The 15,576-nt window shown below is 50.4% G+C and overlaps 1 protein-coding gene across 4 annotated transcripts in view; it reads left to right on the forward strand.

Annotated features, from left to right (window-relative positions):
- Window positions 1-15,576, forward strand: part of EDAR (ectodysplasin A receptor) — an 87,041-nt gene that overhangs the window by 51,933 nt on the left and 19,532 nt on the right. For 2 of the 4 annotated variants that reach the window (XM_015074778.3, XM_027069407.2), the window contains exons 1-4: window positions 6,203-6,458; window positions 7,183-7,305; window positions 8,084-8,265; window positions 15,315-15,400. In XM_015074778.3, coding sequence (XP_014930264.2) covers window positions 6,372-6,458; window positions 7,183-7,305; window positions 8,084-8,265; window positions 15,315-15,400 — 478 coding nt within the window. In that variant the 5' untranslated portion in view covers window positions 6,203-6,371. Of the gene's footprint in view, window positions 1-6,202; window positions 6,459-7,182; window positions 7,306-8,083; window positions 8,266-15,314; window positions 15,401-15,576 lie in introns of those variants that run through there. The other 2 variants (XM_053200340.1, XM_053200339.1) reach the window with 2 other exon arrangements.

Here is a 15,576-nt window from a genome sequence, read left to right on the forward strand (position 1 = left end):
CTGCAGGGCTGCAAGGGGTCTGAGATTCAACACTGCAGCCGGGTGGTGCTGCAGCTGCCCCAGAGATCCCACCTGGGCAGCAAGGTTGGATGGACACTGCTCTTAGTGGCTTCCTGCCTGCTGATTTTACTTTATTTCCACCTTACCTGAATATCCAGGCAAACCTCAGACTTGGAGGCGGGCCCAGTCCACACGTGGCTGTGTGAAGGGAAACTGCTCCCACTCACTGGTGTCTGAAGCTCGGCAGTCACAGGCAAAAGGATGAGCTAGCAGTGGCCTGAGGACCATGGACAACCTCTTCCCCCTGTGATGCTGAAGGCTTTCACACCTCACACGGACTGCCAGTTGTCCAATCCCCAAGGCAAGGCTAGTACCCACGACCCTGACACACAAACATGCAGAATCCTTCTGCTATGCATGCGGCCTTATCAATGGGTGGGAATACCACAGAGAGCTTCTGAGAGTGCGAGGTGGGGTGTCATCTCCTGAGGAGACTGCTACTGCTGTCAGACGAGCAGCAGACTGGGTTCCACCAGCAGGGTCCCCACCTGGAGCCACCAGGCCCTGAGCGCTAACAAGTCACAGAACCTTCCTGAGCCCCTGCTCTTGGAACACGGGAGCCCTGCTATCTAATGATGCTTGTAGGAAGCAGTGTAGGAGACAGCGTTTGAGACTGTCAAATGCTATTAAGGAAGATGGCATTATTGTTCTTTCTAAGCCACTCATGCAGATGGCAGTAACTCCCAACCATCCCCACAGTAACTCAGAGCTAAGAAAGTCAAACCCCCTCCCACAGCCTGAGATGCTGTCACACAGTGGTCACTGTGACCTCTGTTTCTTAAGAACACTGTCACTTTTTACTTTCGTGGTGTTGCCAGACCCACTCAGGACTGTCACACTTGGGGTCTCCTGGATTCCTCACAACAATGACTCAGTTGGAAAGGGGGCTGAAATATTCCATTTTTATAGAGAATGTGTGCTGCTCCCTGAGGGGGTCATACCAAGCAGGACAAGAAAGCAAAACCTCCTAAGGATGGCCCCTAAGAGAGCCCACAGTCTTGCAAACCTTCTCATTCCCTTAGAATAAAAAAAAAATTGCCTACATCGTGGGTACCCTGGAACATGTTTACTTACATACAGCAGGGCAGTGGTGAGCACTGGGGGCAGGCTGTGGGGACAGACTGTGTAGATTCAAATCCTGGCTCTGCCTGACCGCTGCACAGCCTTGAGCAAGTTACACAGCCTTGGCTTCTGTGTGAGCAAATGGAGTTGTAGAAGTTCCCACCAGCTCAGCAGTGGTGAGGATTAGGTGGTTATACAGGCTGAGGTGCCCGCCCGGCCTAGTGTCTGGGAGGTACTCAGTACTCTAGAAGTGCTGGCAAGGAGGATGGTGGATCCTGTATGCCGACACCAGTAAATGAGGTTGAGGAGATGGCTGCACCTGGCCTCAGGGAGTGAGTGAGCACAGGCTGTGCTGCTGGAGAGGCCCAAGGCAGTGGGTTGGCACAGTCTGGCATGTGGAGTCCCTGCACCCTATGCCCAGGTGGGGACCCGGTGCCAGGGTCTTGGGCTGTGTGGGCCTGTGAGTCCCTCCCAGGGAGGCCGCAGCTCTGCCATTCCCCGTAGCCTCTCTGTGCACATGGTCCTGCTTCACGCACAGCTAAATGCATGGACCTCACTTCCTGGCTTCTCTGGAACACCTGTCATGAGCAATTTATATCCAAACAAGCAAGACTCTTCTTCACCTCTCAAGTTAACTGCATTTAGAGGTGAAGCCGTGTGCTGGAATGTGGTGTCTCTTCTTTACTTTCTATCTTGAAATAATTTCCACCTTACAGAAAAGTTGCAAATGTTCATTATTGTTTTTGCCAGATGTGGTGTCTGTTGGCCCCTGGTTTCCTTCCCTGTGGGCAAAGAAGGATGTGCTTCCCCATCTGCAGGAACCCTGGCTTTCTCTTGAGTTCCAGAAAGTCTCCTTGAGCAAAGGAAGTGATCCAACAGTCTCCAGCCTGGCACTTATCTATCCAGAGAAAAGAAGGCACCTGAGAATGGGGTCTCTACCCCTCCTCGAGGCCTAGACCAGGGCTTTTTCTCATGAACAAGTCCTTGTCCACATGACAGCAAGGGATGGACCAATAGAACTCAGGCTGCCTTGACACTGTGACAGCCACATCTCTCCCTTGCTCAGATATTTCTCACAAGCTCAACTCATGTGTGCAGCTGCCAGAGGCTGCCTCCTCTTGGAGGCCCTCCAGGTTCTACAATGTGTTCACAGTTGTGACATCTCCCACCTGTGTTCGTTCCAACTCAGGAAGAACTTCACATGCCTCCCATGCACCCAGCAGCCAAACGGAGACCTGGGTCAACCTTGGCGCTCTGTTTCCTTAGTCCTGGCCCCTCCAGGCCCTCCTCTCCACCCTCTGACCCCCTAAGGCCAGGCCACCATCAGCATCTTTCAGGCTTCCTCCCTCCTGCCTTGTCCTGTCTAAGCCAGTGGTTTTCAGATTACTGATCATGTCCCAGTGATGGTTTTCCTGATCGCTGTCTTGGGCTACAACCACTGCCATTGTTCTGTTGGAATAAAAATAGTAGGATGGAGTAGATCACAGTCCATTGTGTTCGGTAAGTATAAATATTGTTTCACGTGCTTTGGGGTGTTTGTGTGTGTGTGTGTGTGTGTGTGTGTGTGTGTGTGTGTGTTGGGTGGCATTACGACATACACTTCTTGCCAGAGTTGGCCTCTTCTGTCATTGCAATGGCAAGTTGGTCCCGCCACTCTCTCATTGCATCGCACAGCCTTTGTGTGAGACCCATGGCAATCTGATGATGTCATCTGACCTCATGCTCAGCCCTCTGGTCCAGCCGTGGCTTCGCCTCCAGCCATTTGGGCCCCCTACTTCCACTTCCTAGGAGACCTTTTTCCCACCTCTTTCCAAGCGAACTTTTACCTACTCTTTAGGACCTACGTGAGACTCTGCCTGCCCTGATCTCTTCAAAAATGGATCAGGTGCCTCTGAGGGTGCAAGCCAGCTGCCCCTCCAAAGCTTCTTCTCAGTCAGTGGTCTTCATGGGTGGCTTCAATCAGCAGCTGAAATGGCCATGGTGAGAGTGTTTATTTTACTAAAATAGTCAAACACTGCAAATCAGACACCTTCCCTGCACACCACAGGATGCCCTGAGCATCTTGGACCTCTAGACCCCAACGTGTGGGTGACCATCTGGCCCCTTAACTCTCCAGTCACCTGGAGAGCAGGAGGTGGGCCTCATTCTGTGAGCCCCCCAGCTCTAGCCCAGGACTGGAGAGCCTTCGTAGTTTTGAACAACATCCCAGAGTTGATATATCTCAGCTCCATCCAACCCTCCTGGTTAATAAACCACAAGCTTCTTACTGAGAGCCATCCTGAATCTTCTGGTTTTGTGTTAAGCACCAAGCTCTCCCAGGAGCACTGTGAAGCAGGGTCCCAACTGCTGTTCCCAGAGCATCCTTCCAGCCCAGGTCTCCAGAGGTCAGCCTGCTTGGTGTTAGCCAAAGTCTTGCCATAAAGTGAGGATGTTATAGGGAAACCATGTGCCAGAAATGCCGAGGCTGGAGCTAAGGTCGTGGTCACAGCAGGGGAGGCTAAGTTCAAGTTTGGGAATACACAGGCCTCCCTTCCTCCCCATATGAAGTAGGCATTCATCTTATGCCTGTTTTATGGATAAGGGAACTGAGGCACTGAGAGGCTACATAACTTGCCAAGATGTGATTCAGCCCTTGCTCTTAATCACTACCCTTTTTTTCCTATTTGGTTAACAGCAGGTCTGGGACTGCAGGCTGAGGTCACAGAATGGAAAGGAAACAAACAGGCCAGTAATCCTAGCCACACTCGCCTCTGCATGTGGGCCCACAGTTCCAGCCTGTTCTCACTGACCCTTGAGTTAGAGCTTGTGCTGGGGTGGTGAGAGTTAAGCCAGAGCAGTGCCTGGGGAGGGGTCAGAGGTCCACAGTCATCAGCTGTTGTTTCCATTGTAGTGTTGTTGTTCTAGGAGGATATGGTGCTGAGGAAGGAACAGTAGACTCCGTGGAAGGGAGGAGAAGCAGTGAACGAGGGCTGGGTGGGCAGAGCTTTCCTGAAAAGGGCTCACCTGGCCATGGGTCTCCATGCTATCATGAAAGTGGCCACAGGCACTAGGAAACAAAATCGTGGCCATGAGACTGGGTGGTGGCTGGATTCACCTGTGGGAAGAGATGTTTTGGGGACACCTCCATTTCTCCATCACTGTTGGAGCTATAGGGGCTCAGCTCCTTCCACTGTCACCTCTGACGGCTGGCGGGCAAGGGTGCTGCCCTGATCAGGGCACTGGGGGTCCCCAGAGTAAAAACCAGGAGGTCACTTCTGGGAACAGCTTGGGCCCCACCTGCTCCCAGGCCAGGCCAGCTCCCACGTGCAGAGCTTCAAGGGAAGTCAGACCTTGGAAATGGAACCCTAACCAGAGGGCTGCCCTTGCCTTCCTCCCCCCACCCCGTTACCTTCTTTGAGAACTGGTAATCGTGGCATAAATGCATCCAACACGACAGACTTTGTTTTGCCTTGTGTATTTGTTTTTCTTTTCTGTCTTCTTGGGTTGGCCTGGGAACATCTTTAACGAGCCTTTCAATAAATGCTCTAGGTTGACACTCCGGTGCACCCAGCCCAGCCCTTCTCAGTATTTACAGGGAAACCCTCCCAGGCTCAGCTATAATTGGAAGTCAATTACATTAGAAACCCTTAGTATTGTTCTTGGAAGGCCTCCAGGGCTGCAGCTCTTCTGGGAAGAGCCGCTGCCCCGTCTGTAGACCCAGTGCAAACCCATCTCTGCTACCCACCATCCTGAAGCAAAGGCTGGGCTGCCACCATCATGAAGCTGGGGTGGCAGGCAGGGAGTTGGTTCCTAAGATCTGGTTGGGACTTTGTACCTTACCCTCCCCACCTGGCAGGACTGCAGGTGGGGCCTCCCTCTGCCTCCCTCCCTGCCTGTCCCAGCTTGCTCCATTGCTAGAAGGAAAACACCCAGAAGTTCACTGCTGGGGTGGCTGGGTGCTTTAATCTTGCCTCAGTTCATTTAGTGTGTCTCAAAAGTAAATGTGGCACTGAATTGCAAGACAGCAAGCGTGGTAGAAAGAGAGAAGAGGCAGCTTTTGTATCTCTTCAAGAGATTCTGGAAACCTAAGCCTTCCCCAAAGCCTCCCTACCAATGTTATTCACAAGTGAAGACACCTCAAGGTAAGCAGGGACAAGATGCTGGAAAGAGCCAAGCCCCCCAGGACCCTGCCCCATTCCCCTTACTGACACAGTAGTAGCCAGTGGGCCCCTGTCTCTGGAATCACCCTTGGGACATCCTTCTCAGCCTGTTCTCAGAGTAATCAGATGCTTCTTCCCAAAGTGAAATGTCTTTATTGCCTTTTTTCCTGGTCACAAAGTTCACATCATTCTGACACTAGGAAATGTGTGGAAAGGGAGCGTTCCCCATAACCCACCACAGTCCATAGTCATTCCCACCCTATTTCACTCCTGCCAAAAAAAAATCTTTATTGAAAATTTAGTGAATATCACTCCAGACCTACTTCTGTGTATCACGTCTCATGTCTTTGTATAGTCAGGCTCCCAGGTAAGACTGCTTTCAGTTAGAAACACAGGCCTCCCAGTCTGAAAATGGAAAAGTGAAAAACAATACCTCCTCCTTCAAAGCAGTGCATTAATTTAGCAGTTGGTGAAAGCATCTAAACACCTGGGCTGTAGCCACCCTCTGTCTGTTTAGTGGCTGTGTGGCCCTGGGCATGTCACTACCCTCTCTGGGCTTCAATTGTTTCAGCTATAAAATTAAGTGGTTGGACTCATGCACTGAGTCCTTAATCACTCTGACAACAACTGTTCTTAACAGAGACAAGAAGAGTCTGACTGTGGGGCAGGGAGAGAGGGCAGAGGGCTTGGGGGAGAGGCTATCCTGCCACCATCTCCAGGACTGCTCTGGAGCCAGAAGGTCAGGACCAGCCCTGAGTACCCCTTGACACACTGTGTAAAGCCAGGCTTCCTCAGACTCTGTGAGCAGGTGAACCATCCGCCATTGCCCTGGCTTCCATAATTGGCTCTCAGTGCACTCTGGGCCTTTCGTCCTTGGGCGGGGGGGGGAGGGGTGATACTGGGAGGGCCATGGATGGAGTCAGTCCAAGTGGCCTGGGGCTCAGCTTAAAACCTGCCTTTTCTTTTAGGGTGCATTCATTTCCTGCCTCGCTTGCAGGGAGGCCCCTCACACCCAGTGGGACATGGTGGAGGCAGCCAGACTGAGGGTGGGGGCTGGGCTGTGGCCAGCCAGTGCTGGGGCAGCTCAGGCCCTGCAGGCACCAGGGTGCCATGAAGTGTGTCTTTCAGGCAAGGCCCCAGGAGAAGATGGCCCACGCGGGAGACCGCAAGCAGATGCCCTGGCTCCCTGTCCTGGTGGTAAGTGCACCCTCACCCTGCGGAGCACCTGCAGTATGGCCTGGGAGGAGGTTCAGTGGGAGCTCCTTCACCTTCCACACTGCTGTAGGCCAGTCCCTTGGCCTCTTACACCTCAGTTTCCACAGCTGTGCAGTGGGATTAATGCTAACGGCACCTGCTTCACCAGGCTCTTTTGAGAGTGCAAAGCACTGAGCAGCACCAGGTCCAAATCAGACTTCTCCTCAGTAGCTTCCTTTCTAGGGGTCTTTAAATGCTTCCTTGTGTTGCAGTCTATGTAACCCAGTGCCTATGTGGTGAGCACCATGCCTGTGGTCCTATAGCTGAGAAAGATCCAGGCCCCCATCATGGGACTCCCCAAAGAGGAGAGGCTGCATGTGACTGAAACCTGCCCTTCTAGAGGCTCCAGGAAGAGGGCTGCCTCATCCATAACCTTAGAGAGGCTGGAAGCAAGATTTCATGGGTGAAGAGAGTTTGGAGCAGGCCTCAAAGATGGGATGGAGTTTTGATGGAGGGGTAAAGGAGATGCAGGAGTGAGACCAGCTGGTGGGAAGTGGGTTGGCCTGCCCACTTTATTAGTTGCAGTTTCTAGGATTTGGTACCACATGAGTGGTAGCAGGCCCCCACACCCAGACTCCTTCCTCTGCAACATGTGCATGGGGTGCTCACACCTGAGTGTGTCTCCAAGGAGGCACAGAGGCCAAAAGGACCCCCTTTCTTTTGGCAGGTGTCACTGCTGTGTTCAGCCAGAGCAGAATACTCCAACTGCGGAGAGAATGAGTACTACAACCAGACCACGGGACTGTGCCACGAGTGTCCCCAGTGTGGCCCTGGAGAGGAGCCCTACCTGGTAAGGCCCCTGCTGGCTGTGCCTGGGCCTGGCACTCTCTATCACATGAGTGTTGCCCTCATCTGTATCACTCTACTTGTGGTTCCTAAGCTAAATCAGGCTAGTCGTCTATAGTCCTCAGATGTCACAATTAAAGGGTTGAAGCAGCAGTGAGCACAGAAACGGTGTCTCCCTGGCAAGGGAGATGGCCGAGCACTTGTTACAGATTTCTGAGGACCTGTTTTTAGTTTTTTAGAGGATGATTACTTTCCTACTCTTCTTTGATCAAATAGGTTTCAAGCCATCTGGATTGGAGGATGACTGATGTCCTCCAGGAATGGCATACTGATTCCTGAGTGCTGCAGTGCCCCTCTTCTTTGGGAAAGCCTCATTATGTTGTTCTGTTAAGTGCTGAGCAAAACACCCACAGTGTCAGCATTCACGGTTCTTGTACAGAGCTGAGGACATCAGATGCCACAGGCTGCATCACTGGCAGGTTATCCCTTTAGCTGGCTGCCTTTATTCAGAAACCCTTGGGAGAGGGGCAGTGTCTAAAGCCTAGAAACACTGGGGAAAGAAGCTCAGAGTTGGAGATGCAGGGGGGTTGCAGTTAAGGCAGATCAGGAAGCCAAAGCCTAGCAAGAGAAGCTTCTGGAAACAGCTAGTGTGCCCATTGTGCGCAGTGTGCCCAATTCACCCACTGTGCCTGGTGTGCTGGTGCCCCCAAGTACTGAAGGCCCAGTCGTGGTGGGTGTGGCTGCTGTACTCACCTGTATCCTCTGTCCGGTTTCTTGGCCAGTCCTGTGGTTATGGCACCAAAGATGAGGACTATGGCTGCGTCCCCTGCCCAGCGGAGAAGTTTTCCAAAGGAGGCTACCAGATATGCAGGCGTCACAAAGACTGTGAGGGCTTCTTCCGGGCCACCGTGCTGACACCAGGGGACATGGAGAATGATGCTGAGTGTGGGCCGTGTCTTCCTGGGTAAGCATGGCCGCTACCAGACCACACCCCAGGACACTTTGTGCAGAAAGCCCTGAATGTGAGCACCTCAGGCTGCAGCGTAGCATCACTCCTGCATTTGCCCATTCTATAAGGAGCAGCTCAGCAGGGAGGAGGGCATGTGTCTGGAGTCAGGAAGTACAGGGTCTAGGATGGTGAGTCCCACATCTTTCAGAGGATGGGCAGCCCACCCAGGCTCAGCTTCCAGATCTCTTAAGCGGATGTTCATCATAATAATATCTTCTGATGACCCAAAACAAACAAACTTGTTGAATACTTACTATAAGATAACACATGTGGAATGCTTTGGAGAAAAGAAAACTAAAATTCTGATTAAATTTAGTGTTTTTGGTATTCTGGAAAAATCTGAGGGTACATATTCCTACTAAGGAATATGTGAGTCATTTGGTGCCTATAATTCCACCACAATTCTGTTATTTATCAAAAGTTATCCCATAAAAGCAAAGTGAAAATGCAGTTAGTGTGAAAGACAGAAAGATAAAATCTTCCTTCTTACAGGCAGGACACATTAGCAAGTTCTGCCTAGGAGAGCAAAGTGCAATCTTGACACTCAGATCTACCAAGCCACGGCTGTTGCTGCTGCCTCCCTCTAGTGGCCACATAGCACAATGCTTGCAAGGGTTACAGATAAAACTGAAAGCAGTGACAAAGGCGGCGTGGTAGTAGAGGTGGTACAGGTGGTAGAGGTGGTGTGGTGGTAGTGATGATGGAGGTGGTGATGGTGATGGAGACAGTGGCAGTGATGATAGAGGTGGTGGGGATGATGGAGACAGTGGCGATGGTGGAGGTGGTGATGATGGAGGGAGTGGTGGTGATGATGAGGGTGGTAGTGATAGAGGTGGTGGTGATGGAAGTTATGGTAGTAATGATGGTAGTAGTGATGATAATGATGGTGGTCATGGTAATAGTGGCATTTTGAATAGCACACTATACTTTGCAACCCATTTGTGCACATTATCTTTCTAGATCTCTGTCTTGGATTAAGAGGAGAAAGAAAACAAGGAGGATATATCCAAACAAGAACACCAGGCATTAGTCTGTAATAAGAAGGAAGTATAAGGAAGGCATAAAGACCCACCAACTTCAGAATAGATTGAAAGTGAATAACTCTTTAAAATGAGGAGATCTTTTAAAATTACAGAAATTGACCTTAGTTCAAATTTGTGACTGAGAAGCATTGATTCCCGTGGCTTCCACCACCATCTTTCTACTGGGGACCATCCCCCAGCCCTAGTCTCTCCCATTTTCTGTCTTCAGTTCAGACCTACCTCCAGAGCTACAGACCTTCATTTCCAAATATCTGCTTGACAACTCTATGTCAGTGTCCCTGACACAGAGTATGATTCAAACATATTGGTCAAATTAATAAAGAAAACATGGAATCTTATTACAGAAACTTATTTTTCAATATGCAAAAAATCAGGTAATACACAGGGAAGATATTAGACTATTCTCTTTAAAAATGTGATAAAAATAAAAGTTTTATAGGTGACAGTCTTTAATTTAATTGTTGAGGCTGTTGTGTTGTGGGGGCTCCACCAAAAGGAACATGTTAGGAGAAGCAGAATCAATGCATTCCCACCCAATGGTACAAGCATCCATTGAAGGACTGCTCTGCACAGATGCCATGCTTGAATGAGACAAATTCAGTATGCTCTTCACATTAGGTGACTAGAACTAGTCTCTGAAAATATATATGCTTCCTGGAACTTCATCTTCACTGGTTTTTATTGGTGCAGATACATAATTCACGAAAGATACACAGAGTTTCATGGATTAACTATAAGTGTGCCAAGGAAAAGTGTGCACACCTTGCCATGCTCACGTTGGAAAGTAAATAACCCTCTGCAAAATTTCAACTTATTCTCACAGTCTCTCAGGGTGAGAATCTGACTTTGCATTCACGACCTAGCATAACCGCTTCTGCATTTGTTTTAGTAAACCTGTGAAGTCAGAGCCTACTAGGTAGGCACTAGTGAGGCAAAGAGGAAAGACACTTTTCTGTGAAGGAGACAAGAAAATCAGTAACCACAGCATAGTATGGTAGGTGTACACGGTGTTCTAGAAGTCCGGGAAGGACCCCTCGCTTCATGGTTGGGGTGGTGGGTCGGAAGGGGTCTCAGAAGACTTCTCAGAGTGACATTGGGAAGGTGGGAGTTAGTCAGGCTAAGAATTAGGACAGAGCTCTCAAGATGCTCAGGGCAAAGCTCAAAGGGGCAAGCAACCTGGTGGGATGTGGAGCTGAGGGTCCCTGTGGCTGCAGAGGAGGCATGCCCAGGGGTTGTGGAGAAACCAGAGAGGGGGGCAGGGGCCAGAGGGAAAATGGCTCTGGAGAACGATGTTGAAGACACTGGTCGTTAGCTCAGTGTGGAAGCAGACCACCATGCAGACTTCTAAGCTGGTATAGGACACAATTGGACTGTACCTTGGAAGATCCTTTTGGCAGCAGTGAGGAAAATGTGCTGTGTAGGGAAGACACAGGAGCTCAGGGGCGTTGTGAGAACTGGGGCAAAGTGGGAGCCTTAGGAATTGGAGGGAGAGGAAACATGAGAGCTCACTGGAAGATAGCATTGACCGAAGTTGCAGACCAAGGGCGTGGGGGGTGGGGGAAGTATATTTTGAAAAGGAATCTCAGATGTCTTCCTTGGCCAGCTGTGTGGACAGTGAGACCCACTTGCTAAGAGGTGGGATACTGGAGGAGGAGGAATTTTGGAGGGAAGGTGAAGGGAGGGTGGAAGAGGTGTATGTGTGATTTGAGGTGGTTGTAACATCCAGAGCAAGCTATCTGACACAGAGATGGATAAACAGGAATGAAGTTCAAGTCAGATCTGCAAGTCATCTCTGCACTAATGGTGTTGTCCAGACAGGCTGTTCCAGTGAAACAGAAGGGGAGCATGGGTAGATGCAGAATGGAGCCTCACTCACAGCATTGCTGGCTTTGTCCCAGCAGTGGCTCAGACCATACATGCATCCCACAGTGGTCTCTGAGATTCAGCCATGGCATAATTACAGATGATCTAGAAGGGGCAATGATAATGCACATTGAGCAGCCTGTTTCATTCTTATCTTTAGGCTACAAAGACTTTCTAGCCAGAAAGCACAAGCCCGGGAACCAATGCAGTAAATAACCTTGTCCTGTAAGCAGGTGCCAGCTTGGTCACTAGAAAGGGTGTTCTGTGGCAGTGAAGACAATTTCCTTGGTCCCAATATATTTACCAGAAAGAAGATTACCAGTGGAATAGTTGTGAGTGCCCTGCTTCTAGAAGGCTTCAAAAGATAAGAATGACCATCTGTAGATTAATGGGGAAGCCAGCATCTGTACTCTTAAAAGGGTCTTCTGAGCTCTGAAGTCTTGAGTAACTCGCTCCCTGCTCCATAGGAACAGCGACCTCCTTCTTCCACACCTTGACTGAATCACCCAGGGCACTCATTGAGTGGATGAAGGCCACTGTGCCGGAGATACGTCTCGACTTTCATCTCACTGCATCCTTCACAGATATGAAGATGTAGTTGGTTTCCAGTTTGGCCCTGTAGTGTGACAAACCATTCAAATAAGTCACTCCCAACCCCAAGGCCACTGTAGCAGAAGGCCCCTACTTTATCTCTGGTCCCCCAGCCTCCTCAGAGGGGCTCTATAGAGTACTGTGCTTGTCAGGGGAAGGCTCCAGGGCCTCAGGACCTCCCGTCTCCTGTTACCCACCATAGGCCCAGAGAACAAATGAGGCTCTCATGCTCTGTGTCACAGGGGAGGGTTACCAGGAGTCTGGGTAAGCTGGCGCTGTTCACTCAGTGAAAGGCTGTTTTCATGGAGTCCATGTGGCTGCCAGGCCACAATGCAGGCCGCCACGGATTTGTCTTCCTAACACCATAGGCTCCCTTGGCCCTGCCCCCCTTGTGGTTTGGCAGGCACACTCCCCTTATTCTTTGCCCTCTCTGCTGTGCGTCAGTATGCGGCTGAGATGCTGGCAGAACAATGAGCATACATGGCTTTCCTGTTGAGAAATGCTGTGTGGGAGGACAGGGAACAAATCAGGAGAAGAGGAAGACATGGAGGTTTTATTTCATAGCCCACCCCCACCCCCTGCCAGAGCAGCGTCTTATCCATGGCTGGCAGTGGCCCATCTTACCTTCTGTTGGCCGGTTTCCAGTCCACATCCACTCCCTTCAAATAAGGCATTCTAGGGTTGTTGGAGGGCCAGGTGAAGGACACGGTTCTACGTGCCTCATTGTGTGGGAAGACAACATCCAATGGCTCCATCACATCCATTACAAGCTTAGGAGCCCTGAGGAAAGGAAATCTTTGGGGGAAATCTATATATCTGTTGACATAGAATAAGTCAACCCCTTCATAGAAGATTCTAGAGGTCCCATTTAAACTGCGTTTTATCTTTCTCCTTACCTTAATCAACCCTTGAGGAAAAAAACAAAAAACAAAAAAGAACTAAGAAAAGTCAAAACATAGATCAAAGTGTAGGAAATCAGGCCTCTACAGAAAGACAGAGGGACCCAATACTCTGTGGCAGGGACACAGACCCCTGAATGAACACCCAGCTTCAGGCTGATGGGAATCTGTCAGATAGAAGAAGCCCAGCAATGATTCTCCCTCCACTCCTGTGTAGCCAGACTGAGAGGTTTGGGTGTAAGCTGCAGCACGAGTTGCTGAGGTTAGCCCTGAAGAGGAAACCCTCACACCTGACAATGTTCTGGGCAGTGGTACATGCCTGGAAATGCGAGAGACAGTTCACATGCCAACTCAGGCTGGGAAGTTCCTCTGGAACCAATTTATTTTTTTCGATGTATTGCCTTTCAGTATTTTGTTTCTTGGCTACGTTATTTAATATGTCACACAGCTTGGTCCAGACACAGCATCAGGACAGGAGGCCCTGCTGCAGCCCTGCCGAGCCCCCATGGGAGTCAGACAGACCCCCCCCCCCCGCCCCCCGCTTGGGATGAAAGCGAGAAGGAACTGTGTGCGAGGAAGGGCAGCAGACCCGCCCCCACGTGTGCACAGAGCGTGGCGGCCCCGCAGACCCATCAGGGAGCCATGTTCTAAGCCCAGGCATTCTCCACCCGCTGGGCAGCTGCGGCTCTTCATCTCAGACAGAGCTCAGAGCTCAGGTGTCAAACAGGGTAGGTTTAGCTGTGCTGCTTCTTTTTTAAAAGGGAGGAAGAAAGATGCACAGAATGTCCTCAGGGCCCTCGTCAGGCTGTGAACTTTGAACTTCTGTGGAGGAGAACTTAGTGTTGTTCATTTGATTTTTCCAACCAATGTTGGCCTAGAACCATGCCTCCTCAGTGCCCTGCACAGATAGTAGGAATATAGCTATGAGCAAGACTGGCCCTGAGGGACTCCCAGGCCAGGCACACCAACAGTCCTGATCCAGCAGAAGAATGTGCCCGAAGGGGAGGTGAGGACTAACTCAGAGCCCCAAGTGCCAACAGTGGGTCTGGATGTTAGAAATCAGGGGGCTGGCCTGAAGCCTGTCACCCTCATGAGGCCACACACAGACACGTGCCACCTCTTGGGAGCAGATGCTCCATAGGCCCCACTGTCACTTCCTGCATCCCAGGCACAGATGCCTTATGGAGAGTGGCAGAATATTTGTTTGAGAGAGGCTTTTTCCAGAAGGCTTAACTGTAAAACTGGCTGTTGTGGCTTCTCTGAGGGCTGTTTTAAGATTGACTAATTAATGTTTATGAGATACACAGGGATCTGAGGATAAAAGGCCCTGAGGAAGGGCAGGCAATTATGATCATAATGTTATTGGTAATGGTCCAGCTCATGGCGGCTGGAGTCCAAAGACAACCCCAGCACCCCTGCCATGCTGCCACCTACCCTGCCATCAGTGGGGCCTGGGTGTGCACGGCTAATAAGAAAGAGATTAAAAACCAACCATGGAAAAAGCCAATAGTGAAGAGGGATTTTTCATCTCTTGAAATCATAAGGAAAAATGTTGGCACCAGCTCACGTTACTTAATCGACCTCTCATGATGTGATAAATGGTTTCATGATCATCGCTGAATGTGTGTTTATGAAAAGCAGGCACATGCCAAGAGAGGTGCCAAAGTCTGCATGTGGAAAGGAGCCAGAGCTGTGAGCACTGGAGGTGAGGATCTCCAGGTCCAAGGGGTCCTGACTCAGGGTACAGAGCTCTGCAGGCTAGCGTGGTCATCAGGGCTGGCACACTGACACTGGGAGGCTCAAAATACGTGGCATCAATGGGGGTAAATGACTTCACAGTCTTATTGTGAATGATTTCTCTGTTTCATTCAGTACATGCCACCCCAGTGCGAACACTTGAGCTTATGCAGCGTCTGAGTCAGGTGCTTCCTGAGGTGGAAACAAAGGAATTTCAGTTATGACCTGGTTGTATGTCAGGCCAACCCTAAGGCCTTCTGCGTTGACCTCTCTAGACATTGCTGCTTTCTGTCCACTGCAGCCAGCTCCGTTCAATCTTAGCAGGCATGCAGAAGGTCTGTGAGGTGCCAGTATCGTAGGGGCTTATAGACATATTTGCCAGTAATCCTGCCAGGCTAGAGGTTCTGAGACAGGCTTTTGCTGAGGGGGGGAAGCTCCTCCTCCAGGGGGATCTGGCTCGCTGGCTGGAACTCCCAGAGAGCTAATCAGGGTCTACATGTGGTAGGCACACAGATACTTTGGTCGATGATGTGGATGAAGATGATGAGGACACACACACACACAACAAATTCATCAGTGAAAACAATCAAAAAGGAAAGGAGATTTAAAGGCCCAAAGTGGCCTATTATTAGAAAAACTATTTTTCCATTTCAAGACATGCTGAAAACTCCCAGAGAAACTCAGTGGTCAAAATGGGCTGCTATTTCTGAGGGTTCCCGATTCCCATGGCATGTGTCTCATCCCTGACTTTGGTTACACTTTGATCATGCTTGGATCATGCCTGAATCACGGGCATGCCAAGTGATCAGTACTTGCTTGTGGTGACACCTGGCTCACCTGTCTGCTTTGTCTTGTCTCACCCTCCCTGTAGCTACTACATGTTGGAAAATAGACCCAGGAACATCTACGGCATGGTCTGCTACTCCTGCCTCCTGGCACCCCCTAACACCAAGGAATGTGAGTGCCCTGGTCCTTCCATTGGAACACTGCTGCTTCAGCACTGGTATCTCTTGTTATGCGGTGTTGTAAAAATAAGCCAGTCCCAGCACCCAGGCAGATGAATACAGTGAAGGCATAAACAAAAATGCTCCCATGGCCTGGCCAGTCAGGCAGCAGGTCCCTGAAGGGAAGTC

The sequence above is a fragment of the Acinonyx jubatus genome, chromosome A3, assembly GCF_027475565.1.
Source record: "Acinonyx jubatus isolate Ajub_Pintada_27869175 chromosome A3, VMU_Ajub_asm_v1.0, whole genome shotgun sequence".
Taxonomy (NCBI): Eukaryota; Metazoa; Chordata; class Mammalia; order Carnivora; family Felidae; genus Acinonyx; species Acinonyx jubatus.